We start from the raw sequence: 27,614 nt of genomic DNA, 5'->3' as shown, positions 1-27,614 counted from the left end.
TTGAGTAAAAAGAAGAGGATTCACAGAAAAGCAAGGGTTCTTCCAAGGTAAAATTACTGAGTTCAGTACCCAATGCATTTCAAGGACTAAATTAGGAAAAAAGCCATAAACATGAAACAAGCGTTCATTGCATGGTGACTGAACTAAGACTGTCCTGGCAACTGAAATAATCATATAAGGGGTACATTTTTTCTTTCACTGTTCTCATGATTTGGCCCATATATGCATTTTTTAAGTGGTCTTGTATCCAGTTAGAATTCTAATTTTCTTGTTTTCCTGTTACAGGCATCTTGTGATAATGGTTCCAAAATCCACAGTTACCTTTTAGAATGGGATGAAGTAAGCAAGTTATTCTATTGTATTTTTAATCCTGTTTTTTAAATAGCTGTATCTGACTCTGCACATCAAGTTGTATGAAAATTAAGGTTTCTGCTTAGAGGCATGTGACAAATATGTAATTCCTGAAGCAATTATTAAAATACAGTTACTGCTTAGTTTTTTTTTCTCAGAGGATATAAAATTAAAGGATCTTAATTGCATGATTCTGCCACTATTCATAGTGGCTTTTGCACTTGTCGTCCAATACTGTGTTCAAGAGCTGACACAGAAGGGTCATTTTCCTGTAACAGTCTTTTTTTTTAAATAAATGGGTGGATCAACTATGGCCCTGCAACAATCTTGCAGTCTCTACATGGGCAGCTATCCTGAGATGGCAGAGCTGCAGGATCCATGGCTTTTATTCTTTCAGCCCCAATGAACTGGGAAATGGAAAGGAAGGAAAAAAGCTGCTAATTTAATACAAAGTGTCATATGCTACTGCCTTACCATTTGGAGATTCTTGAGTGATATTTAACTTCAAAAAAGGATTTTACTTTGTGTTTGTGTGTACTTTAATTGATGGATGCATATGTAATAAGGTGAATAATATTATTAACTTATTACCTTTTAGGGAAAAGGAAATGGAGAGTTTTGCCAGTGTTATTACGGTCAACAGAAGCAGTACAGGATCACTAAATTATCACCAGCAATGGGGTACACCTTTAGGCTAGCAGCCAAAAATGACATGGGAATGAGGTAAATACTATTACATACATAAATTTGGAATTCATATGCATGCATGTGTGTGCTACTTTAGGAAAAACATATGGTTGTATTTAAAGAAAAAAGGCCTTCTGTCCAAACGATCTGAAATGGAATATAGAATATACAATATTTCAGTTGGAAGGGACCTACTGTGATCATCTAGTCCAACTGCTTAGTTAACTCACACTATGTGATTGGATTATTTTCTTTGCAGGTAGCCTGTGTGCCAGGATATTGTCCCTTCATCTAAGGTGTCTGTTAGTCTCCTGTTACCCTGGGAAATAAACAGAGTATGACATAACCATATCAATGAATCTTTTGGAAGTTCTAGAGCTTATTATAAATGCTTAGGATATGTGGTTCATGCTTTTAATTACTACTTTTCAGATGTTGTAGAGCACCAAACTTGGTTTTGAATTTTTGTATGAATGACATGTGACTTGTGGAGAATATAAATAAGAACTTGGAAAAAAAATGTTTTGTGAAGTTATGCTTTCATCACTGGGTGCATTAGTTCCTGAGTGTGCTTCTTCATCATCAGGCAAAGCAGATACACTTGGCTAACAATCACACAACCAGAGCTCATCTCCTCTACAGCAGGCTCCTGGTGTCCACACTACCAGTAGTACTTGGACTTTGAGGTCCTGTGGAGCATAAAAATAGAGTTTCCCTCACCATCAGCATAAAATTGCTTTTTGTGCTTGTCTTTATAATTCAAATATTATGAACATTGTGCTGCAGCTGACTAAAGTTGTGTTTTTATAGCATGAAATAGAGGATGTGTGCTTTGTGTCCTTTATCTGGCAGAAGTAGGTGCTTGAAGCAAGTCCTGCTTGGCCAGTGTTGAAGAGCAGTGTGAAGTGTAGGGAGCCAGACCCAGGGTCATAATTCATGCTGGGCAGAAGGAATCTTTTGCAGACTCTTAGGTATGTGAAAAATACAGCTGGATCAGGAGATCTGAGGCATGTGTTGGAAGGCTTTGGAGAGTATTCAGGGAATGATTGCATAAAGTGCCTGTTCCTATGTCTTTCCCTAAGCATCTGCTTTGTGCTACTGTCAGAGGGCACTGCAGTGCACTAGAATGACTTTTGGTATGCTCCAATAGTCTTTATTACATTACTGCCTTCTGGATGATGTTCCTGGAATTAATTATTCTCTTGAGTTGCTCCTGGACTTTGTCTTGACGAGATTCAGTTGGAACAGTTAAAAATAAAGACAAGGCAGTTAAGCAGGGTCCAGTGCTTGGGCTATCTTCCTGTTCCCCTTTTACATCTGAGTGTAAATGTACCCTCTAGGAATAGCTGCACATATTGCAGATTCCTCCAGCATACACTTTGAAGACACTGATCAGTTAAGTACCCTTCTTAAACTAATCACACTGAATAGATTTTTAAATCAATATTTCATAGCCTTGTGAAGATGTGCTTTATTGTCTTTATGGTATTATTTAATTAAGAAGTCTATTGAAATAATATTTATTAGTTTAGAATGCCTATTTATCCCTTATGAAGAATGTTGAGAACATTAGGCATCTGGAGACAGAATTTTGTCTAAATAATTTTACTGACAACAGATATTTTATCTCTAAGTTACTAATTTTTAAATTTAATTCTAACCTACATGAAACAGTGGTAAAAGAAAGCTAGAAAAATAAAATCTATTTTCAAAAATAGTACTGTACTTCTGAGGGAATTGTTTAATAGCTATTCAAATATGGCTAAGGCTAGAACTCTTAGTTTATTTCAGTGTATTTTGGAGTGGTTCAAGCAAGTTCAGAGATTAAATCTTTTTAAGATGTGGGGTTTTTTGCCTTATATCTACTTGTGACTCCTTCAACAGTTTGTTTTGAAAAGAGTTAGACATACTATTTGTATCTAATCTCTCTTCATGCTTTCTTCAGCCTATAAAATGCTGATTTTTTTTAGTAAATATGTTGTAGGTATCTTCATTCATTTATCTTCATTCCAGAAATTTTCTTGCTTGTGACTTGACTTCTTCCAAGAAAAAAAATTACTGTTCCCACAAATTTGGAAGTTTTCTCTTGTTTTTTACTTTTTCCCTTCTTACTTTGTACCTCTTTGACAGTCCTCACAGATAGTATGTCTGTTTTTTGTGCTATCAGTACTCTTGATAATGTGTTGTCTGTAAGATTTTTTTCCTTTAAATGCCAAAAATACCTCAATTCAGACCAAAATTTATAACATGTGCATTGTTATGATATAGGTTAAGTAAGAGAGAAAGTGAAATTGAGTTATTATTTTATTGCGATTTTTCAGGCAAATCAGGTTCAAAATACATGAGATCTTTAATTGGTATATTTTTTTAAGCTATACAGAGGATTTTATTTTCAGGACTTCCTGATGCTCATTTAGGCAATCCTTAGCTTTTAAATTAAAATTACATCTTGGACATTAGTTTTATATGGTTAAAAATACTAGACTAGCTTTAGGCTTGTAAGTGATTCTTCAGATCTGATGTAAAGCAGCAAAGCCAGCTGAGAGCAGGTGGGGCTTTTTAGTCTAGCTGGATGCATGTCAGATTACCTGTACAAGTACAGTACCTCTTCACTGATTTTTGCATCCCTCTGTTTCACAGTAGCTCTTCTTATGTAATTTCTTTGTTTTTTCACCACAAGGTGTATCTAATCTAAATCAGAAAAGGATAACAGTTATGTTAGAAGATTCACTGGTATACACTCATATTTATTTTTCTGCAATAAAACTTTAATTTTATCAACTCTTAAAGTAGCTCACCATGGAATGAGGCTATTCTATTATTTTCTTAATCTCTAGAGAAGCTAGTACTTCAAAGTAAGCTCAGAACACATAAGCAAAGTTCGTTTTGAGGTCTTGCCATAAATGTTTTTTATGCCTTCATGTTTTCACTTTGAAAAGGAAGGACACTGTGGTATTAGTATATTATTGCACATAGAGCTTTAGTGTTTTAGAATACTGAGATGATATGAAAAAGCAAAACATTTTGTTTAGCAAAATATTGTAATTATATCATACAAAGGAATCTTTCAATTATGAACATGTTAACCTTGTTCAGATGCTTTGTTACTGACAGACTCATGGGCAAGTTAAGTTGTTTGCAGGTAACAGCTTGCAATTTTCCATTGTGCATATCTCCAAGAAACTGTCATAGCTGTGTTTAGTAAGAATTTTGGTTTTTAGCTATTAATTATTTTGTCTAGTTAGTTTACATACTGTCTGTTTTAAACAGTGATTTTAGTGAAGAAGTCCTGTATCATACCTCAGGCACTGCCCCAACCACACCAGCAAGTCCTTTGCTGATTAATGCTGGAGTTACTTGGTTATCCCTTCAATGGACAAAACCCTCAGGAACACCATCAGATGAAGGAATCTCATATATATTAGAGATGGAGGATGAGAACTCAGTAAGTTTAGAATACTTATTCTCAATATGTTTGATACATTGTTGTATTAGTGTATCAGTGATTATTGTGCTAGAATATTCTACAAGGAATTGTATTTTCTGAAATTAAGCTAATGACTTGTCATTGCTGTGACCAGGCCACCTAGCTTTCTTCTTTGAATTGTGTTTTGTGTTATTAAGTCCCATTTCTGCAAAGACTTTTAAATTGCTTAGAACTTTTTGATTCCGTGTGCACAAGTTAAGTCTTGTAAGAGCTGGATCAAAGCAATTGCATCATGAAGTGTGGTCCCTCTAGATGTCTTTCAGACTAGCAACATTTGTCCTAAAATCAGTACTGTTCTACCCTTTGAAAGTGTTAGGCAAAATTTCCAGTGGCACTTTATATGCTTTTCTAACTGATCTTTTCTGCTCTCTGGATTGGAAAGTGGTTAATGAATTCACAGCTCTTTAAAAAAAAAAAGGTGTTGACGCAATGAAGATGCACTTATTACTTTGTCCAAGAAGCATAATAATTACAGATTGAAACAACTAATTTATTTGTATGAAGTATGTTAGATCCTCTGGTCTGCAAAGATAATGTTTCAAATAATCCTATTTAATTCTGCAGGGATATGGTTTCAAGCCAAAATATGATGGTGACGATCTTACCTACACGGTGAAGAATTTGAGGCGTAGTACAAAGTATAAATTTAGGGTAAGAATTTTTTTCATGTGTTTGGGCACTAGACTAGTTTGAGATTGACTCAGAAGTGGGGAGGGCCTTTTTTAAGGAAAGCTGAATTTGATGCCACTGTCTTACAGTTTCAATCTCTTAAAACTGTCAGCTGAACACCTGCATTATTGTTTCTGCAGAAACAATAAGGACCTTTGCAAGGGTATAGCACAGTTGCAACTATCCTGAAATTCCAAGTGATAAGTACATGTTCTTAACAGATGGGGTTTTTTATTTGGCTGGTTTGTTTCATATACATGGGTGATATTACTTAGTGTAGCTATGGGTTCTTTGATAGCAAACACGATGAGGGTGTAAGGGTAAGGAGCAAACTTGATAAAAAGAAATCATTAGTAAGTTATCCATATTACCATGGTGCTGGGCCTGTTTTAATGAGCTTGAGGGCTGTACTTTAAGTTCAGAAAGAAATTTGGCCTAACTGTGAGCTTTTGGGTGTGGTTAAAAGGCAGAAAGAAGCATAGTGGCCATGGGAAGATGATTAAATAGCCATCAAGGACTACAAGAACTTTGCCAGGACAGGCAGAGTTTGAAGTCAGGAAGGCTTAGGATCAGCTAGAACTGAAATTGGCCAAAGATGACAAGAATGACATAAAATGCTTCTTCAGATATGTGAGAAGTGGAAGCACAGGGAAGACACATAGAGGACTTTTCTAAACAGGGCAAAGAGGCAAGTTACTAATAATTCCAATAAAGCAGAGGTTCTCAATGCATTCTTTGCCTCTGCCTTACCAGCATAACTTGACCCCAGATCACAGGATAAGGTAGCTGTGACAAGGCTGGAGTTTGGTCTCTTGGAAGGGATCAGTCCACTTCTGGATGTTGAGAGAAGTCACTGACATTGCCACGAGAGCCCTGTCTATAACATATGAAAAATGATGCAGGTCAAGGGATATCCCTGATGTCTTGAAGAGGGCGAATGTAATGAAGAGCTCAAAAGAGGATCCACGCCCATAAATCCTACTTCAGTCCCTGGAAAAGAAATGGAAAAGTCTTCCTAGGAAATACTACAGGGCAAACAAAGCAGGCAGTTGGGAATAGCCTACATCAAAAGCAAATAATGGCTGACTAGCCTGATCATGTCCTACCTCAAGGTAACCCTTCGAGTTGGTCCAAGGAGATCAGTGGATGTTATTTACGTGAACTTTAGCAAGCATTCAATAATTTCCCACAGCCTTCTCCCTGGCCAAATTGGCAAGACACAAACTGGATAGGTGGTATATGAGATGAGCAGAAACTGGCCCCACGCAGAGGGTGATGATCAATGGTTTCTAGTCAGGCTGGCAGCCTGTCTGAATTAGGAACTCCTAAGGATAGGAGGCCCCATGCTGCTCATTTTCACAACTGATCTTGACAATGGGATTGAAGGCACCCTCACCAAGTTTGTGGGTGACACGACACAAAGTGGTCAGATGAATACATCAGAAGGCAAAACTGTCTTACAGAAACACCCAGACAGGCTAGAAGAGTGAGGTAGCAAAAACAGTGTGAAGTTTAACAAAGACAAGTGCGAAGTTCTGCACCTGGGCTGGAATAGCCAAGGAGCCCACTATAGGCTAGGAGCAGCCTTGCTGAAACGGACCTTCAGGCAAACTGGATCCTGGGCTGACTCAGTAGTGGCATTGCTAGCAGAGATAAGAGATCTTCCCTGTATTCAGGTTGTGGCAGATCACACCTGGAGAACTGTGTCCAGTTCTGATCCACACAATTCACAAAAGACAGGCAGAATGAGAGTTGTTCCAAAGGAGGAAAAAATTAAAAAAAAATATATAGCACAAAATAATCACAAATTATAAAAGGGCTGGAGAACCTGCCCTATAATGCAAGTGTAAAGGAATTACATATTTTCTCACTGGAGAGGGATCAGAGGGACCTTATCACAGTTTGCCAGTACTTAAAGCCTGACTACAAAGAGGAGGTAGGTTCTCCCTTCCAAGGAGTCACCAGGAGATTACAAGGGGCAAGAGTTGCAAGGTGCATTGGAACAGGTTTCTTCTTGGTATAGGAAAGAAATTTTCCACAGTGAGATCAAGTAATCAGTGGAACAACTTCCCCAGAAACATGGTGGAGTCCCCATCACTGGATGAATTCAAGATATGACTGGAGAGGATGTTAGATAATCTCATCTAGGCTCACTTTGCCCTGAAGGGTTGGACCAAATGGTCTTTCATGTCCCTTCCAGCCTGGGCTATTCTATATTCTAAGTCACTCTTGAATAGTTGCTTGAGTTTTGGAACAAAACTAAAGACATGTCCCACAGTATGAATCAAGAATCATTTAGATTGAAAAAGACCTATAAGATCAAGTCCAACTCTTAACCTAGCACTAAACCATGTCCCTAAGCAACATAATCTGCACGTCTGTGAAATACCTCCAGGCGTGGTGACTCAACCACTTCCCTGGGCAGTCTTGCCAATGCTTGACTGCTCTTTCTGTGAAGGAATTTTTCTTAATGTTCAAATTAAACTTCCCCTGGTGCAACTTGAGGCATGGTCAGAATAACCTCATCTGTCTGCAGGTGAAAAATGTTGATAGCTCTTGTCATGCATACACCAAAAATAGTATTTCTTTAATAAGAATTGGGGACTGTTGAAGAACAGTTTCTCTTTACAATATGAATGACAATAGCTTAAGGGTTGATTGATTTGTTTTTGAGTTAACATTGAAACATGTAAGTATTTGTTTTCAGATGCTATTTTGCAGTTCTGAATATCATTTTGTTGGGGTTTTTGCTTAACTTAATATTTAAATAATTTAAAATACACAGTATGTTTCTAGCACTATTGCAGCTACACATGAACTAAAGAATAGCTAATTGTCTTGAAACTAGCTTTTGCAGGACATGATCATAGTCTTCCTTTGAAGGTAATACTGCACATTAATCATACTCATTACTAGTAAATGTATAGTTACTTAAACATCCTAAGTTTCTCATTAAAATAAACTCCAATGTTTATATCCTATGTTTAGTAGCAAAACAATAAACAGAAGTCTCTGTTCGCTCATTCATGGAGCATAAAGGAGAAACAAATGTTATGTTAATCAGGTCTTTAATTTTTATTATATAGGGGAAAGACTTAATTAGTAGTAATATTCCTTAAGGCTTTTGAAAGAAGCTTTATAACCATTTGAAACCTTATTATAATACGTAAATGCTAACTGCCTGTTTAACTTCATTTGTAAGGGCACAAAGACAACCAGATGATTATTAATCTTGTAAACTCTATCAGGAGACTAAATGTCTGAGAGACATGGTATCTTGCATTTCCTCTTCTCAGTCTGTACTAACATCACTGCTATCATTTCTATTCTGCTCATTTTTAAAACAGATCTAAAAGCTGGAAAAACCTCTTTTTTTCCCCCTTTTTTCTTTTTTTCCTAGGTGGTTTAGCTTTTTACTAAACTAAAAAGTGCAAAGTAAAGAATAGCAAGAATTTGTTTTCCTAGAATCACAGAAAAGTCTAGTTTGGAAGGGACTTTTAGTGATCATCTGAGTCAAATTTGTGTAGAAAGCCAGACCTTAGCTTAGGCAGTTCAAACCTGTCCCAGCCCTGATGAGCTGAGATTTTAGTACTTCCAGCAAGGACAATTCGGCCACTTCTTTGGGCTGTCTTTTCTAATGGTAATCAATTTATTTTCTTATTTCCAGCTAGAATTTCCCCTAACACACTTTGTGTCTGCTGGCTCTTGTCCTGTCATTCCAGGTCCTTTGGAAGGCAATGTCTTCATCTCTTCTGTAACTATGTCTTAGGTACTGGAAGGCTGTGATTAGATCCTTCCCAGTAAAACTTTTTTACTCAGGCAGAATGAAATAAAGCTTTTCTTACGATGTCAAGCTCTCTAAACATCTGATCATCATGCTGGCCCTCTTCTGAACTCTATACAGTTTTCCAGTGTCTCTTGAACTGGGGGGACCAAAATTGGATACAGTATTCCAAGCATGGTTTTAAAAGTGCTGAGTAAAGTGACATAATTAAATCCTTTGTTCTGCTGGGTAAATTCTTGGTGATGCAGCCCATGAAACAATTTGGTTTTGCTACTGCCAAGATGCTTTGCTGATTCATTTGGCTTTCTCCTGCTTGAATCCCAATATCCTTCTCAGCAGAGCTGAAAAAAGAAAAACTGGCTGGAGTCACACCCCAGACTGCAGTGATGCTGGGATTATTCCATCCCAGGTGCAAGACTGTATCTTTGTCCAAAGCTCATACAGTTCTTGTTAATGCAATATTTCAGCCTATCAAAGTCTGTATGATGGCTCTTCCCTCCAGCATGTCTATCTTCTAGTTTGGTGCTATATGCAAATCTGGGAGCATCACTCACTCCTCTTATCCAGATCACTTCTAAAGATAATGAATAGAATCTCACATTGGATTGGCTGCTGAGGAAATCCATTCATGAGCAGCTACTAATTTGCCTTCAAACCATTAGCCACCACCCTTTGAGACTGGCATTCTGTCAGATTTTCTATACCCATCTTGTGGTCCATCTGTTATGTCTACATAGATGTTGTGTAATCAAACTAAGATTAGGGTAGAGGAGGTCCCCAGCTCTCCTCCATTTGTTGAGCAAGTTGTTTCATCATGGAAACACTCAAGTTGGTTAAACATGATTTATCCTTGACAAATATAGTGCCTTGTCCTTCACATGACTTTCATTACAACCTTTGCCATAATTTTCCTTGGGACTGAAGAGTTTTTTAAATCCATTTGCTGTTGTTAATACAACAACTTACCCATATAAACACTTTTTTATCTCTGAATATACTTCTGTAAAAGAGGATGCAAGGATGAGAGGGATTTTTTAACGATTTGGTTTTTTCTGGCAATTTGCATGCATTTATATTTTCAGTATAGTGATTGTCTAACTGTGGGACTAATGAAAATGCAAAATTAATGTATATAATAACTTTAGTTCTTGTGGTAATTTATTATGTGCCTGTCTGTAGATACAGTATAAATTAATTTGTCCTTATAATGAACAGTGAATAGCATATCACTATCCAGTGCATTTATAGTATTTTTATATATATTTGCAGGTCATTGCTTATAACTCAGAAGGGAAAAGCAGTCCAAGTGAGACAGTGGAGTACATTACTTGTCCAGACAAACCTGGAGTACCTTCAAAACCCACAGTGAAAGGAAAAATTCATGCACAGAGTTTCAAAATAATCTGGGGTAAGAATGTTTTCCAGCTCTATTTAGAGTATTTCTTCTGTGTTTTTAATATATATAAAATTTTTTAAACAGACTATCAGGTTTTACTTTAATAATACTTCAGTCAACTGAGCCATTTTGATTCATTTATATAGAAAAATACTGACTCAAAATACTTAGTGTGTCAGTACAGCTAATTATATGGGAAGAATAATATGCTAATTGTAATAGGGACTGTTATTGCAGAGGACTACAACACTTTAAAAAGTGTGGTTAATTGATGTAATAAGAAGTTCTGTTTCTCTTGCACAAAAAGTAGGTGCGTGACATTCTGGATTCTTATCAAAACAGAAGATTGAAGCTCTTCAAACTATTTGGTTTTGATGGGTAAATTTTTATTTGCTAAGAATGTTGAGAAGCTTTTCCTTAAGTTCAGGATTTTTGAGCCTTATGCTGTAAAATAGGAGAAGATTAAACAATACTGTGTGATGCAGTACTTTAGCACAAAATCAAACACTAAAAAAAGTGCATTTATTGTCACTTCTTGCCTATTTTCATTTAATAGTGTGTTTAATTCTTTAGTATCAATAAGAAGAAATTTACTTGTAGAGTATAAATAGTACTCAGCAAGTCCAGTCTTGCATCTTCCCAGAGTGCTTTGCTACATCAGGACCTGATACATGATCTTTTATGTATAATGCATAATGTATGAAGTTATTAAAAATACCTGATTTGTATATCAAAAGCTACGTAAATTATCGATTTATATATAAAACTTTTAATAGTCTTTATTTGGAACAGCTATGCTCTTTCTATGTAGTAATTAATGTGATAGTTTTATTTTTCATTTGGAGTCATTTCCATCCAACCAAAGAAGTGCTGTCTGCCATCTAAGTCTCACATTATGTAGCTGGCATTTTATGATGCATAACCCTTGCTTAAGAGGCAACATAATTTCACCCAGCACATCCATAATGTGATGTTTAGGCAGGAGTACACTTCTGTGTTGTAGTATAATGCTGTCTTTATATTTGTTCAAAATTTTGTTTCACATTATTTTAATTTTGCTGTTTTCTAAGTCATCTTTGAGAAACAGTATTAGAATTATATGTCAGAGAAAGGTCTGTAGATTTGTATCTTGTACATGAATACTGTACCAGGGATTTCTAGTGCTATATTAGAAGCTAAGACATAAGTTTTCAGTGTAGAGCTCTTGACTTCTATTCTGTCCCAAAATATTAAGGTTTTTGAAATTCTGTCCTTAAATAATTCCGCAATATTTTTATATACAAATCCATATAATAATTTTTCCTGTCTGCAGTCCAAATTAAAGGACCATTAGAGTTTGAGTCCCTGAATCCATACTCAGGCAGCCTTCCACAGCACTTGAGACTGAAATGTTTGCTGTGGCACCTCCCAGGGGCAATTCCCTTGTCCCTTTTCCTGTGTAGAGTGTACAGGAGGGCTGAGAGCTGGCTTTCACATAGCAGGACTTGGAGTGATTTGCTGTTGCCCTGGACTAGGATGCTCTCTGTCTAAATAAGCACACATCTCCAGCTGTCTGTTGATTTTGCAATTGGGAAATCATCCCCAAAAGCTATAAAGCCATTTAACTTACCTAGCTTAGTTGGAGTATCGCTTGTTTTTTATAGATCCACCAAAAGACAATGGGGGAGCAGCAATAAATACATATGTTGTGGAAATGTCTGAAGGCTTAAGTGGTAAGTATCATACAGCATTTCACTCATGTGGGGGTTTTTTTCCTGTCTCTATGTGCATGTGGGAAGAATAAAATGTGTATTATGACAGGGAAAGTTATTGCCAGGGACTGACATCAAAAAGAAAATAGAGGCACGTTGATGCTTGACACAAGAAGGTCTTTTTCTCTGATTTAGAAAAGAAAGATGCCACAAAATCTGTGACGCAAGAGATGCTTCTTGTTTAACTTACTAATTAGGTCTATTCAGTTTTGGAAATGAAATGACAAATTTCAGACATTTTAGAGCAAGAAGACAGGGACATGTAGCTTTGTTGTCTGCATGGCAGATGAAAAAAAAGCTCATACTCCATTTATCACTATTAAGAGGACAATGATGCAGCTGGGATAACTTTCTGCTATTTGCTTTTCTCTTCTTTCATACAGAAAGAAAACTGACAGTATTTCTAAATTGGACATAAACCTATCTTGCTAAATTATTTAAAAATTTAAACCTCTTAAGTAGCCTTACTGAGTTTAGAAACAGAATCACATAGAGAATGAAAGTTTAAACTTCCCCAACACTGTGTCATATTAAGACAGAGCATTGCCCCCAGATATGATGGGAGCCCTCTCAGGGCTCTCTGCTGTGGTTCTTTTGATACTTAGTCTGTTGCTTTTTTCTCTCAGTCACGTGTCCACATTAAGTCACTTTTGCTATGATGCAGCCAAACCTTTCATGCAAATTTAGTGAGCTGTGCATTATGTTTCATTCCCAGCCCTCTAAATTCTGTGGTGTATTGAGTTGTTGGAGATCTAATTAAAAGTCCCTGGTTCCCTGCTTAATCTCTTAAAAAGAGAGAGAGAATGCTAAAGAGTTTCTGATTAAAGAATGCAAATAATGGAATCAGCATTTCACATGCTTTTTGGGCCATTCAGGAATACAGGAACAAACTTCATCAATTGTAAACTGTAGTTACCACCTGCAAAATGATAATGTAATTTGAAGTTTGTTTTCTGGGAAAAATTTTACTTTTGTATCTTTCCTGTTTATTTGGTTATGATGTTGAATGTGCTTGCTGACACAGTAAGTTCTCTTCTAGTTAAGGTGAATATGAAATAAGGAAGCTGTTTCACTTCAACAGATCTACAGCTTGGAAACTATGAAATTATAGGATCTTCCAGGAAATTCCAAGCAGTGTCAATTTCTATATTTTTTTGACAAACATCAGGCACACACTTATTTTAGTGAAGTTAGGATACCTTCTGTGGCCGGTTACACTTTGGTTCATTGCACACTTGTTCCTAACCTTTCAGGAAACAAATGGGATACAATATACAGCGGAGCCGCTAGGGAACATGTGTGTGACCGACTAAATCCGGGCTCTTCCTATCGCTTACGTGTATATTGCGTTGGGGAAGGAGGACAAAGCACGGTAATATCAGCTAATATTTTTATTAAATAAAATTTCTCTCTGTAAGAAAATCTAGTCCAGTAGATATTTAAGCAAATATTGTGCAAAAGTACCTAACAAAATAGCCATAATTAGAACCTCAGAGAAGTACCAGTATTACTGCACAGTGGTTTGAGTTTCTGCTCATTTGTTAAAGAAATATATCTGAATATTTTTTTCTGATATTATATTTTGTTTGACATGATTCTTATTTACAGAAACAGACACTTTTCCAATATGATTCATTTATACCATGTCATTTATTAAGGCCTAACCCAATAAAGCAGTTTAAGAAGGGTACTTGAAAAGGCTCCCCAGGGAACTGGTTACAGCACCAAGGATGACAGAGTTCAGGAAGCATTTGGACAATGGCTTCTCACATAGTCTCATTTTGCGGGGCTGTCTTGGGGCCAGGAGCTGGACTTGTAGACCCTTTCAATTCAGAAGATTCTGTGATTCTATTAATTTAGTGTATTTCCTGTAGTACTTTGTCTGTGTAGCCAAGTCACCCCAACAGTCAGGGGAAGAAGTCTTCACACAAGCTTTACAGGGTTATGCTTCCTGTGCTCTCCCAAGCACAATTAAAATGTTTACATGGTCCTACTTTTCAGTATTCCCAAACAATTTACTGTGCCATACTATGCTCCTTTACACGCACACATTACATGCACACACGTGTACTGTCAGTTCTGTGGTGTAGTTCAGCTGCCAAAATGTCTTACTGTATTTGCTCTCCCTTCTCAGCAACAAGTGTAACAAAGGCAGCCCTGGCTCTCTGCAAACTTCCAGCAGGGCTTTACTGTCAAGCTAAACAGAAATCTTAAAGCCTTCTATTATTGGTGTTTGTCATTTCTACCTACCTCTGCTTTACGATATGAAATGTATGTGCTCTTCCTCCACATAGAAGTTTCCTGTAAAGATAACCTTGACTACCACCTTGCCTTAAAAATAAATCTAGACTCCTTCAATTCTGGCTTGGCTGCAGTGCTTTCCCAGTCATCAGACCACACATCTTTGGAGACTTTTACTCTGCCAACCTACTTGCCTACAACCCAACCCCATGATTTTAGAATTAACATTGAGAACCAAAGAGAAAATAGCTTCCAGAAAGTCCTGATTCTTTCTGAAGGTGTTAGAAATCAACAGAAGAACTGTGAAGAAGGATGTGATTAATTAAGTCTTCTGCAGCTTCTCATGAACATATGTGAAACATCTGCCTTTTAAGTAGCAGCAGTTGTTCAGTGCAACAGTATATTCAAAGGAGCTGGAAAGAGCAGATCATCCAGTCTGCTCTTTCTTGAACATATGTAGAAAACAGTTATGAAATGAGACTCTGAGATTCACTTCTTCTGTAAACCTAAAGGCTTCCTAACTTCCTATTTGTTCTGCATCACTCTGAAGCTAATAACCCCTCATTGTCTCTGCTCACTTCTGTCCGCATCCAGAACAGTCAATGCCATCTGCTGCATGTGTTGTTACGTTCTTAGGTACTTTTTGCCCAAACTTCAAATCAGAGGTGGAAATTTGACGCACATTAAGTATTGCTAAACAATTAATCTCTTTTTAATCTCTTCTGATCGACACTTCTGCCCACTTTTGCTTTCTGTACTAGGTTTGTACTGATAATTAACCACTGCTTTTAATTCTACTCCTTTGCATGTACCAAAATACAAAAGAAAATTTGCGTATTGTGTGATTATTTTGGCATGGATTGTATTGTGAGAAATCACTTCAGATCACTTCAGCATCTTCACATATTTGAAGATGTCATTAAAAAGGGGGAAGATCTTGTTTCTGACTCAGGTATTTGCCTTTACCTGTGGCATAACAGATTGTTCATGTTTTGGCCTGAAAAACTTAATGAATCTTTCTTTTTTAGGTATCTGATTCCTTACTGGTACAGACACCAGCAGTGGTTCCTGGTCCATGCCAGCCTCCAAGGCTACAGGGTAGACCAAGAGCAAGAGAAATTCAGCTGCGTTGGGGTAATTTTATTACAAGTGTTAGAGATTGTAAGGGATCCAAATGTGTTATGTGTCAAAATTAAATAAGCTTTTCTTTCTTTCTTATTTTTAGGACCACCTCAGGTAGATGGTGGTTCACCCATTACCTGTTATGGTCTGGAAATGTTTCAGGCAGAAAGCGATGAACACCGAGAGGTTTACCAGGGTTCTGATGTGGAATGCACAGTGGGCAGCCTTCTTCCAGGGAGGATGTACAGCTTCAGACTGAGAGCAGCCAACAAGGCTGGGGTAAGCAGGCAGTCTGAAATGAAATTAATTCCAGAGACTGCAAGCACTATTAAGGATTTTTTATTTCAAAATAAGCATTTAACAGTAATTTTTAAATTAGGATTTTCTACATTTCCTAATGTAGAATCATTTGAGTCACATAGTTTGTTGTTGCGTGGGAATAGACAGTTAAAGATGGTTTATAATGAAGGGGATTTTTAGATTAAGGGAAGAGAAAATAGCTTATTATGTCTTTTATCTGAACAGTAATATTAGGAAATCATTAGTAAATGCTAAGTACTTTATCAAAGCACTGTTACAACTTCACTATTCCCGTGTAAAGTAAGGTAGCAAGTTATTTTCTGTATACAGCTTTGTAAATTGATTGACCTTTACTTTTACAGCTGTTGGTGTTCAGAACATAATAATTAGTGTTTCCTGACTCTCCATTTTTATATTTAGTTTAACTTCTGAGTACATGTTCTGTCGGATACAAGACCATTTTCCTTCTGTGGAGTATTAAATGTATTTAAATCAATTGTTGCTGTGGAACAAGCTTTATTTAGTTATGTACCCAAAGTCCTGATTAGTTCAATGGTGTACACTTCATTAAAAACTGTCAGGGTGAGTTGACACTGTTTGTGGAGAGGTCTGCAGCTTAAGGTTTTAAAGCACTATCCTAACTTTTATCTTCCTTCCACCCTGCAAAGAATGGTTCATAGCTCAGCAGTTTTTGAATCCTTTATTTCTTTTACATAGGTATAAATAGGCTGTACCAATTGGTTTATGTTCCAGTGCAGCCATCACATAACTTCAGAGTAAGGCTTTGGATAGTACTTCCCTGGTTTTCCCAAGGCTTTGAAGTGTCAAATTTATTCACATTGCATTTGCTGGAGTAAAAAAAAATTTATAGCTGTTCTGGAGTATAGTCAGATACTGAAATGAATCCTGAATCCACAGTCCACAGAAATTTATTTTATAAAGAAGTAATACAAAGTTTCAGGTTTCATGTGCCTACTATGGTAAACTGTTTTTTAAAAAGTAGTAGTTTTGTTTTTACGATGTAGTTGTATCAACTCCCTTTTTAATAGTTTGGACCTTACTCAGAAAAATGTGAAATAACTACAGCACCTGGACCCCCAGATCAGTGCAAGCCCCCTCAAGTGGCGTGCAGATCTGCTGCCTGTGCTCAGGTGTCGTGGGAGGTAAGAATGCCATGGTAACACCTGTCTTAACATAATTCTGCATTTTTGAGTTCAGCTTGAAAAGTCTAATACTGTATTTTAATCACCTTATTTGTAAGGAAACGTTCTTGATTATCCAATAGGTAAAACCTTAGTCATTCATCATGCCATTATCAGGCAGCAGTAAGTTGGCAGGCTGCAGGTACTGGATCTTATTCTGTTCTTTTCTTTAAAAGTTTTGCCACAGCTGCTGCTCTGTATTTCTGAGTGATGCAGTCTCGGCTTAAAACTTTTCTTTAACATAGTTATAGTTCCTCAGAGGCAATGTATCCACATAATACAATAGATTATGGTGCATTTCTTGGTTTTATAATCTGATTTAATTTTATATAATTACATCAGTAATAATGTAGCAAAAGCCTCACAGACTTCCTATAAACTCATAGTATTTAGATATCTGATTTTAAAAAATGCAATAGATAAAAATTAAGCTTGTAAAAAGAAAGATTCTATCTGGGAATACTCCGCAGGCACAGCTTTTTAGTGGCTTAGAGATGGGGTGAAGTATCTGAGTTACAGAACTGTACAGAAAAAAAACTAAACTGTTTTACCTGGAAAGTAGTGCTCATGCTTCCTACTGGACTAATGTCAAAGGAGCATTCCTTAAATATCTACAATGCAAAGCCATTCTAAAAAAACACCATGAAACGTTCCGGTAGAATTAATTTGAGTGATGTTAGATGCCTGTTTTACGGAGTCACACAGTAATTAAGGCACAAGCAGGCCTCTAGATGTCATTTAGTTCAACCTTCTATTCAAATCGTGTAAGTTTCTCAGGGCCTTTCCCAGGGAATTTTTTTTTTATCTCCAAGAATGAAGATGTTTCAGCCTAGTAAAACTGGGTAAACACCAGTTTTTTGTTTAAGTCTAGTCAAAATACCCTTTAATGCAAGTCATTACTCTTGTCTTGTCTTGTCCATCTTTAAGAAAAATTTTTGTTATGTTTGTACCCTCCCAGTAAGTAATTTAAGGCAGCAGTAGGATCTTCCCTTAGCTGGATCACCTTGTATCAAGTAAACTTTACTTTTTTGTTGTGTGTTGCACTCCCTGCTTCATGACCCTTTGCTGGACCTACTCCATTTCCTCAATGTCCATCTCCTTTTGGGGATCCCAAGACAGGACATGGCACTGGAAATGCAGCCTTAAAAGTGCTGAGTAGAGGGAAATCATTATTCCTTTTGTCCTTCTTGCTGCTCATTTGCTAATACAACCAATAAATAGTTCATCTTCATCAGACACATGCTGCTGATTCTTACTCAACTTTCTCACCAGGACATACAGTGGGTTTTTTTTGGTAAAAGTGGCTCCTCAGCCTGTACTTTCTTGTATCAGTCCAGGACTTTGTGTTTGCAGTTGCCTTAGTTGAACTTCCTGAAGTTTGTATCAGATTCTGCCTGTTATTTGTATTGTATTTGTATTAAAAATCAGCAATGAAATGGGAGGGTAAGACTCCTCTGGAACAAAAACAAAACACAGATGTAGCAAATTTGCTTGATTTTTTTCTCTTATATCAGTATATTTAATGGTTAATTATTGATATCCATTTTAAAGGTACCAGTAAGTAATGGAGCTGATGTCACAGAGTATCGACTGGAGTGGGGCGGTGTGGAAGGATGCATGCAGATCTCCTATTGTGGGCCTGGGCTCAGCTGTGAAGTGAAAGGGCTTTTGCCTGCCACTATATACTATTGCAGGGTTCAGGTAAAGATGTAAAACTATTGTTAGTGAAATCTGGAAACAGGAATTGACTGCCATAAAAACATAGTCTACTTTGGATTTGCAGGCAGTGAATGTTGCAGGTGCAGGCCCTTTCAGTGAAGTAGTGGCATGTATGACTCCAGCCTCTGTACCTGCAGTTGTCACCTGTCTTCGTGGACTAAGTGAAGATGAAGTTGAAAGTCCACACTATTCTCCTTCCACATGCCTTGCTATAAGCTGGGAAGAACCTTGTGACCATGGATCTGAAATCCTTGGCTACAGCATAGACTTTGGAGATAAGCAGCCAATAACTGTTGGGAAGGATCTGACCTATTTTATAGATGGCTTACAGCCAGATACTACCTACAGGTATGTAATGCACAGCTACTTGACGGCCTACTGTTTCTTCCACAAGAGCAGATGCTTTGTTTTCTTCATTATTACTGTCAGGGACATATTACCTCAAAACCACAGAGCAAAAAGAAGTTTTGTAATGATGATCATCCTAAATAGATGTGCTATTTTTATTTTCTTCCAAAAATAATTTATGTTAGTTTATTGCAGTATCATTGTATCTATCTGGTAATGTGTCAATTTAACTGAATTCACATCACATATTCAGATTCATGACTGGTTTTGGACTGGTTGCTTCTCTGTTTGAAAAAGTAAAATCCATCCAAGGAAGGACTATGTCCAGTCTGATCTAATGACAGCTCATTGCAACTTGCAATGCCTTATTTGCAGGAAAAGTGGAAGTCAGGATGAATAGTATCAGTTTGAAAAATCAGCCGACTCTGCATCTCTTTTGAAGAATTTTAGTTGCTGAAATCATCCCTTATGTTTGGTCGAAGGGTTACTGAAAAATATAAATGCAAAAATCAGTAGTTTTGCCTGAAGGTACTACATCCCTGTCACAAAAACTTGTCCTTGGTGTTAAAGGAGAATGGCAGTCCTACTGAAGTCAGACTGACTGACTTCATTTAGCCCACTGTGATTTCAGTATAATTAGGATTTCTGGCTATGCAATTTTCTGAATCCTTAATTACTGTTTTATGGCTTTATGTCAGAATACAGTGTTTCTGTGTACCTTATAATTATCTAACAATAATGCTGTTGCTCTCTGTGTCAGTAGACTGAAAAAAAGAGTTATTCCCATTGCAGAGATAGGTCTACACATCTACCCAAATAAGTTTTTTTATGGAATATACTGTCAACTCCCTGTGCAAATAAAACATTGCATGTATTAACCTCAGTTCCAAGCTGTAATAAATTAGCGTAATGTTAAAAATTACTGTAGCAAACAAGAAATATTTATTATTTAGCCTGCATACACATTTGTGTTTCCACATTTTGCAGTTGTGTGGCTGACTGTTTCAGAATTTAATTACTGTGATTACTTTTTTCCAGTTACCTAGATACTATTTTGGACAAGCAAATGTTAAGTCTGCAAAATTAAATTAGATACACTGCTCCCTGTGGCTACCTGTGAAATACGTAAAGAGCCTCTGTTTTCTGCTTTTTCCTTTTCAGAAATAAATTTCTTGTCTAAGTCTTTTAATTCTTACTTACAAATCTAATGCCAGCATTGTCTTCCTTGGAGTATCAAAGAAGAAAAAAACAAAACCCTACCTTTCCCTGAGCATCAAGTTCTACAACTTCCTCCGTTTTTTTGGTGACTTCTGGTTTCCCCTCTCACTCTTGGGCAGACCCAAAAGGGCTTGAGTTTGCAAATGCCCAGAGATGTGTTACTGGTGGAAACAGCAAGAGGGGTGGCTGGGCACCATCACTTTATTTTCATGTTAATAGGATCTGTTTAAAAATGTCCCTAAAAATGTCTGTTAGTCATCCTTGAACACACCTGATAAAACAGTCACAGATATAGTTCCCCCTCTTCAGGGTGGGTTTTTTTTATCTTCCCTCATTGCTCCAATCTGACTGTCAAAAATTTTGGTTCAAGGCCCGCACAGTGAGAAAGATGGACCACTCTTGAAGTAACTCACAGAGCTTTTGCATCTTTTCATTAATGTGAATTTATTTTTAATATTTTTATTTCTAATCAAGCCAGCTCCTAAAAATGTAAGGAAAGTGATGCACTTGCATATTCTTGACAGTCTGTCAAAGCATAATATTCATAAAAGTCTTCATTGTATATAGTATCATTATTCTCTATTTAATGAGAATTGTGTGTACGACCAGTTATTTTTGGAATCTGATTTTGAGTTGATTTCTTCTCTCTTTTTCCAAATGCTAGGGTACGAATTCAAGCCCTAAATAGTCTTGGAGCAGGTCCTTTCAGCCACACCATAAAACTGAAAACAAAGCCTCTCCCTCCGGATCCACCTCGCCTGGAATGTGCTGCATACAGTTCCCAGACTCTCAAGCTGAAGTGGGGAGAGGGAACTGCGAAAGCATTAACTGATTCCATCCAGTACCACCTTCAAATGGAGGATAAGAATGGAAGGTTGGTTTTGGCATTGCTTTAACCTGCCCAGTGTCACTGTGGTCTGATGCTTGGGAGATGGTAGCAAAGAGCAAAATTCCATATGCTTTGGTGAATTTGCAGCACATGTAGGAGGTTGTCTCATCTGACAAGGCAAGAAGGGCTCTAGTGTTCTGTGATGAGAAGTACAAGATAAAAGACTTGATGTTGGAGGAGTAGATGGCCAAGGGAAAAAAAATGCAGCTCATTGAGAGACACAACTGCTGTCTTTTCCCATTGTTTCAAATACAAAATAGTTTCTTAAAATGCTTAGGAACATTTTTGGTAAGAGAGAATCTGTAGTGTTCGTTGTGCAAGAGATTTTTATTTCAAAGACATGAGAAATAAAAACCTGACCCTGGAAAATGTGCTTATTGTTTCATAGCAGCCAGAACACTGTTTAAATTTGAAATAAGTGTTTCTGGGCTTTTCATTAGATTCTGGGAAATTATGGGAACAGATTTCAAGACAATACTTTATCTGCTTTGGAAGTCCTTTTCTGTGTTCAAAATAAGCTACTTGTTCCATTTTCAGGTTTGTATCCTTATACAGAGGACCATGTCATACATACAAAGTTCAAAGACTCAGTGAGTCAACATCATACAAATTTTGTATTCAGGCATGTAATGAAGCTGGCGAAGGTCCCCTTTCTCAAGAATATATTTTCACTACTCCCAAATCTGTTCCAGCTGCCTTGAAAGGTAAGGGTGCTTCTTTTTTCATTTAGGGGGTGGGAGGATAGCAGGTTGGTTTTGGTATTATGTTGTATTTAGTATATTGAGAATACTAAGCCCTTTTCAAGTGCAAGTAGGGATAGTGGGAGAATGTTCCTTTCATGTAATTGCCTAAAATATTCTCTCCAAGAATGAAAGGCTTGGGGTTTATGCATTCTTTGACATAAGAAGTTTGTACTTAGAATCCCCTGCTTACCAGGAGAGTGGCAAGTTAAGGTGAAAATGCCTTCTGGCATGTTTAGAATAATTTTAAGCATTGTTTGGGGGTGTTTTGGTATATGATGCACACTTACAGTGACTAAATTTTATTTTCTTTCTCTTGGATGATAGCTAAATTAGGAAGAGAGGCCTATATGAATTGTTGTTGCTCCAGAAAACACTGAAAGAAGAATAATTTGAATCTGAATCTTTTGTTTCTCTGATACAAAATAAGAGGCAGAATATAGAATTTTAAAGGTCATTAGAATATGGCAGTATGAGATGGGGAAAGCAGAGCTAGCTGTCACTTTTGTGCTTCCTTCCTTCAGCACCAAGGATAGAGAGAATAAACGATCACACCTGTGAAATCACATGGGAGCTTCTGCAGCCCATGAAGGGTGATCCAGTTATCTACTGTCTTCAGGTCATGGTGGGAAAAGACTCAGAATTCAAACAGGTATGATATGTTCAAGTTGTTGTAGTTTTTTTCAATTATTGTTTTTGATAACTAGTTCAGTAAAATTAGTTATTAGATTTAGTAAAGCTTATTGTGTTCCAGTATGATTTTAGTCACCATGTCAACTTTTTGTTACTACATAAAATAAGGTATTATCTCCTAAACCCATCCCCTTCATCTCAGAAGGAGATTCTGCACTAAATTATAGCCTTTCTGGGTTACATTGATGTTTACTAAATACAGCTTGACACGTCAAGTGGTGAGGAAGTCATCCACTAATGGAACAACTGACAAAAAGAAACCTTTTACCTAATGATACAGAATTGAGACTGAGGAAAAAAGGGGCAAAGGGTTCTCTTTGCACTAAGAGCAAAAAAGCAGTTAAAAATGCCAAGGTACAAATTATCCTGCATTCAGTGCTGATTTTGCTTCCTGGTTGGTTTGGTGTTTTTTTTTTTTTTTTTTTTTGCTTCAGAGTTTATACACTGCCTGATATTTGACATGAAATTAGGCTTGAAAACTGTTTAATACTATTAAGCTAATGAACTTTCTTTCCAGGACAGGAACAGTTAATTCTAGTGTATTATAATTTTATTATAGTTCAATGTTACCTGTGTTTTGCCTGTGCTATGGTAGATTATAGGCCTTAATATGTTCATAACTTTTGGTGTAGCACTGTGTCAGTTATGGCCATTTGTTAAATTTTTCAGTAAAAGATGAACCATAAGCTGGGATGTCTTGCCATGTGAATATTCTTTTTTGTAACTTCAACATTGTAAATGCAATATTAGGTACATAAGGCGTGGTCTGTGTTGCTTTCAGACACAGAGTCAAATCACATTGAATATCAGTGTGTATTGTCAAATGACCTGGGCAAGAAAATAAAGTTTGCTCTTTGAGTATGGTAATAACAAAGTAGACTGAGGTGTGTGATTGCTTTTGCCTCTGCAGAGCAGTCTAGCGTAGTAAATTAGAATAAAATGAAAAGTCTAATTTGCAAAAATTAAAATTGGAACAATCAAGTACTAAACAGTATAAAAACAGCCTTTAAGACACTTAAACATGATGGTGGCAATTTTATTTGACACGGACAAAACATAAACTGCCTAGAAGTCTGCTCTAAGCTGTTCACTACCAAAACTTCACTCTCTTCTCCTCCTCCCTGATCCATCACCCAAATTGTTCCATGTCATTGCTCCCTCCATCCTAGACAAAATAAGTTAATAATGTGCTGTTTGAGCTGTAAACATCAGTCAAAGATCTTAAAGGGGTTAGGGTTAGGAAGCAACCCTATAAATACCCCAGGAAACACACTGGAGGAGAAGGCAACTTCTGGTAAGGCACTGGGGACAAGCAGCTGAGGATGGTAACCCGTGCCAGCTGGCACAGCTGGAGCTGGAGTAGGATGTGTGTCAGTGGCCTGTTTGCTTATTCCCAAATGCATGATCCAAATTAGCAGAATTTTGAGAAAGCTGCATTTCCAATGGCTTGCCCTGCCTCAGAGAAAAAAGTCCCTAGGCTGTAGATTCCAGTAAAGCTCAACTTGTCAGAGAACTCTTAAGAGTAGCCTCAGGCACAGCAAGAACTCTTCGAACAACAGAATCAGAAGGGATTTCCTGTTTATTTACATTTCTAGTGTGCATATTTGGGATACTGTCTAAAAGTATGGCAACTGTAGGGAAAGCTCCTCATGATGTGATATTTCTGTATCATGCTATGAGTTAAATAAAGCAAATCCAGATATTTGGAGGTGGGAGGGTGAAAGAGTTTAAAGAAATAAATCAAATTGCTCTGTGCTACTCTCCTAATACCTCCATACCTATTGAAGTACCTATAGCTTGTGAACTGTGCCTTTATGAGTTTTGTTTGCTTTCACAGAACATTTACATAGCTGCACATTTAGTTAATTTGAGAAACCAGAATTTAGATTTCACTGAAATAGGCACTCCATGCTGAAGCATTGTGAACTCATGTTAACCTGCCACCTGAGAGACCTCTGGAGAGCACCCTCATAAGTCATCTCTGACTGGGAAATATGATGAAATTAAGAATCACAGAGGGGTCTCTCTGGCTTTCCTGATACAGTGTTTATTTGGATAAATCATAATATTTTAAGTACAGATAACTACAACAAATTGAATTGGATTAGACTTAATGAATTGGCTTGATATAGAGAGTTAACTGCCTAAAATCCTGTGATACGATATCGTAAATTGCATCCCATTTTGGGTGGTCACTACAACACCTGAATGCTGGGGCTTGTGACAGAGTTTATTTGGTGTGTACTCATCATTCTACACAAGCAAGCATAGTTCTTGTGTTTCACCAAAAGAACTGAAGGTTTTATCTGGTGTTTAAATTGTGTGCTTGAGCTTTTTGTCTTTCTTTGCGTGGGTGAAAACGCTGGTGAGTCACCTTTTTAGTTACCTTCACCATAAACAAAGCCATACTAAGATACATGTGTGTATATAGTACTTTTTTACTTGATGTATCCCTTTTCCCCCTCATTGCCAGATTTACAAGGGCCCGGACTGGTCGTTCCGGTACACAGGCCTCCAGCTGAACTGTGAATACCGATTCCGCGTGTGTGCCATTCGCCAGTGCCAAGAGGCCGCGGGTCACCAGGACCTGGTGGGCCCCTACAGCGCCCCAGTGCTATTCATCTCTCAGAGGACTGAACCACCGGCAAGCACCAACAAGGACACTGTGCAAACCACAAGGACACAATGGTCACAGAGTGACCAAGTGTGTGCTGCTGTCATCCTTGCACTTTTTGCTATCTTTTCCATTCTGATTGCTGTTATCATTCAGTACTTCGTCATAAAGTGAAGAAAAGAGATCTATTTTATAATGCTGCCCATTACATTTTACTTTCTCATAATCTAAAAGTAATTCTGTTCTCTTGCTTTTACAAAACCAGGCATTTAGCACCGGCATTGGGACTGATGCAAACTTTCTCAGCCACTTTAAAATGCTTACTCGTAGGTATAGGCTGACACATGTTATTAAAATGCAAGCCACAGAAATATAATCTTTTCTTTATATGCCTTCATGCAGTACAAACTCGATATGGGGCAGGCACGTAGTGTTTAATGAAAAGGGTTTGACCAGTAAATGCAGGTGTAAAGATGATTTCCTGGCCCACACTTCTAAGGGTTGCTAACATAACAGGGAAGAATGTGTAGATCGCATTTAAAACTTACACTAACAAACTTGTGCTGTACACAATATTAATCTGATGCTGTGAAAGCAATTTAGCGCTGTATTTCTACCTCCTCATTTGTCTTAATTATTTGGGAAGCAGGATTTATGCTGAAAAACAGAAGGGGCTTTTCTCAGGCAGCAAATAATAAACTGGATGGAAGAGTATGCATGAAGGAAGCTTCTTATCTGATAAATGTGGAGTTCTTCACTGCAAGTAGATGTTTTCGAAAGACTACAAGGAAATGGCACAAGTGGTTTATGTTACCCCCAGGATTTGATGTTTACTTACAAAAATGCCTCTTTTACTTCTTCTGAATATAGAAGGGAGAGTGTGAGAGACCTTATTTAAATTGAAAAACACATCTCCAAAGTTGACCTTTGATTGGATGCAGTTTATACAGATGTCTGTGCCCTCTGATTTTGGCTAGTCAATAGAATTTTGAGATAAAATTCATTATTGAATTTTTGCTGTTTCCCCAACATTCACTTGCCATATCCACCAGAAATAAGCACTGCCTTTTTTTTGTTTGTTTTGTTTCTATCTTTCTCTCTCTTTTTTTCCTTCCTTTCTTTCTTTCCTTCTTCATTTCTTTGGGGCACCAAATCAGAAGACGAAGTGTAGTAATTTGCACCAGAAAACTTAAAGCTGCTTTTTTCTTGAGATCCTAATGTTTAATGTAATGTCTCTTTGGATACTGTACCAAATTGTTGATTGCATGTAGTTAATGTTGCATTAGAGCACTTTGCAATTGCATAACTCATCAATGTTTTGTGAGCTTGCATTTGTGAGTTCTTGAATGACCAGACTGAATTTTAACAAGTATCCCATTGAACATCTTGCTAGATGTCAATGATTGCCAGTGACACAAAGCTTGTAGTGAAACTATCTTTAAAAAAAAATCCTTGTCTCATCACACTTATGTTATTTGTTATACACTTTGTAATTAGCTACTTTTAATTTATTTGAGTTACAAGATAGTGGATCATTACTGACTTCTAGTTGTGTTCAGTTTAGCATTTTTAATAGTATTAAACACTTCTGTCAGTCTTAATAATAATAAAAAAAGGAACCTCTGTCTTGTGCTTTGAAGATCTCTGAAGAATTTCTCTTATATTAGAACGGGCATGTATTGTAATTGTTTATACGTCCAATGATCTGTGCTGTAGAATAATGTTGCTGAGTTTCATTTTTTTTAAAGAAAAAAAAGAAGAAATGGCGAAGAACTTGGCCTCCACGTGGCGAGAACGACCTGTCTTTAAAATGTACTGTATGTTTACATTTTATTTCGAATTTGTCATTTGTACGTATAGGCTGATACCTTCCCGCAGGATACCGTGATAACTGATGTTTTCTAGAACCTTCTTAAAAGTGCCATGTTTGGCAGTGCAAATGAGGTTGCGTGTCACAGCCCAGAGATTTCTTACGGTTGAATGTCTAAAACGGTAAGATTTGTTACTGCAGGTAACCTGCAGTGACTTAACGTTTTTCATAGTAAAATTCAAATGAGCTCCTATTTTTGATAGTCATTTAATAGTGTATTTGCCATTTGAGCCTCAGTGCATATTACTGCATTGAAGACAGTTTTTAATGTAATCTTAATTTTACCTCATATACTGTACATTCCAAAAATAAATAAATAAAAGAAAAAGAGAAACTCTAAAGTTTTTAAAACGCTATAGATACACTACCAAACATATCACTTTACGGTTGTACAACGTCGGGCTCCATGAAGACGAACCTGTATAGTCTGATAGAAAATACATAAAACGATGTAGCAAAGTACCTTTAAGAGTCTGTGGACAATAAAAGTACCTTCTTTTTCGCTGCTGGTGGTCAGTCCTGTGCGCGCAGCG

At 37.1% G+C, this 27,614-nt stretch overlaps 1 protein-coding gene across 5 annotated transcripts in view; it reads left to right on the top strand.

The window, feature by feature from the left end:
- The window catches only part of FNDC3A (fibronectin type III domain containing 3A), a 110,382-nt gene extending 82,799 nt beyond the window's left edge, over positions 1–27,583 (top strand). For all 5 annotated transcript variants that reach the window (XM_056486681.1, XM_056486669.1, XM_056486692.1 and 2 more), the window contains 16 exons: positions 286–339; positions 950–1,074; positions 4,309–4,483; positions 5,090–5,176; positions 10,248–10,386; positions 12,018–12,086; positions 13,379–13,497; positions 15,395–15,500; positions 15,592–15,767; positions 16,838–16,951; positions 18,542–18,691; positions 18,774–19,057; positions 20,940–21,149; positions 21,702–21,868; positions 22,429–22,556; positions 25,071–27,583. In XM_056486681.1, the coding sequence (XP_056342656.1) occupies positions 286–339; positions 950–1,074; positions 4,309–4,483; positions 5,090–5,176; positions 10,248–10,386; positions 12,018–12,086; positions 13,379–13,497; positions 15,395–15,500; positions 15,592–15,767; positions 16,838–16,951; positions 18,542–18,691; positions 18,774–19,057; positions 20,940–21,149; positions 21,702–21,868; positions 22,429–22,556; positions 25,071–25,385 (2,418 nt within the window). In that variant the 3' untranslated portion in view covers positions 25,386–27,583. The remainder of the gene's footprint in view (positions 1–285; positions 340–949; positions 1,075–4,308; positions 4,484–5,089; positions 5,177–10,247; positions 10,387–12,017; positions 12,087–13,378; positions 13,498–15,394; positions 15,501–15,591; positions 15,768–16,837; positions 16,952–18,541; positions 18,692–18,773; positions 19,058–20,939; positions 21,150–21,701; positions 21,869–22,428; positions 22,557–25,070) is intronic.
- The last annotated feature ends 31 nt before the right edge of the window (positions 27,584–27,614 follow it).

Source organism: Oenanthe melanoleuca, chromosome 1, assembly GCF_029582105.1.
Source record: "Oenanthe melanoleuca isolate GR-GAL-2019-014 chromosome 1, OMel1.0, whole genome shotgun sequence".
In the NCBI taxonomy this organism is placed as follows: Eukaryota; Metazoa; Chordata; class Aves; order Passeriformes; family Muscicapidae; genus Oenanthe; species Oenanthe melanoleuca.
Note: the sequence above shows the minus strand (reverse complement) of the source record. Positions and strands in the feature narration are given on the sequence as shown.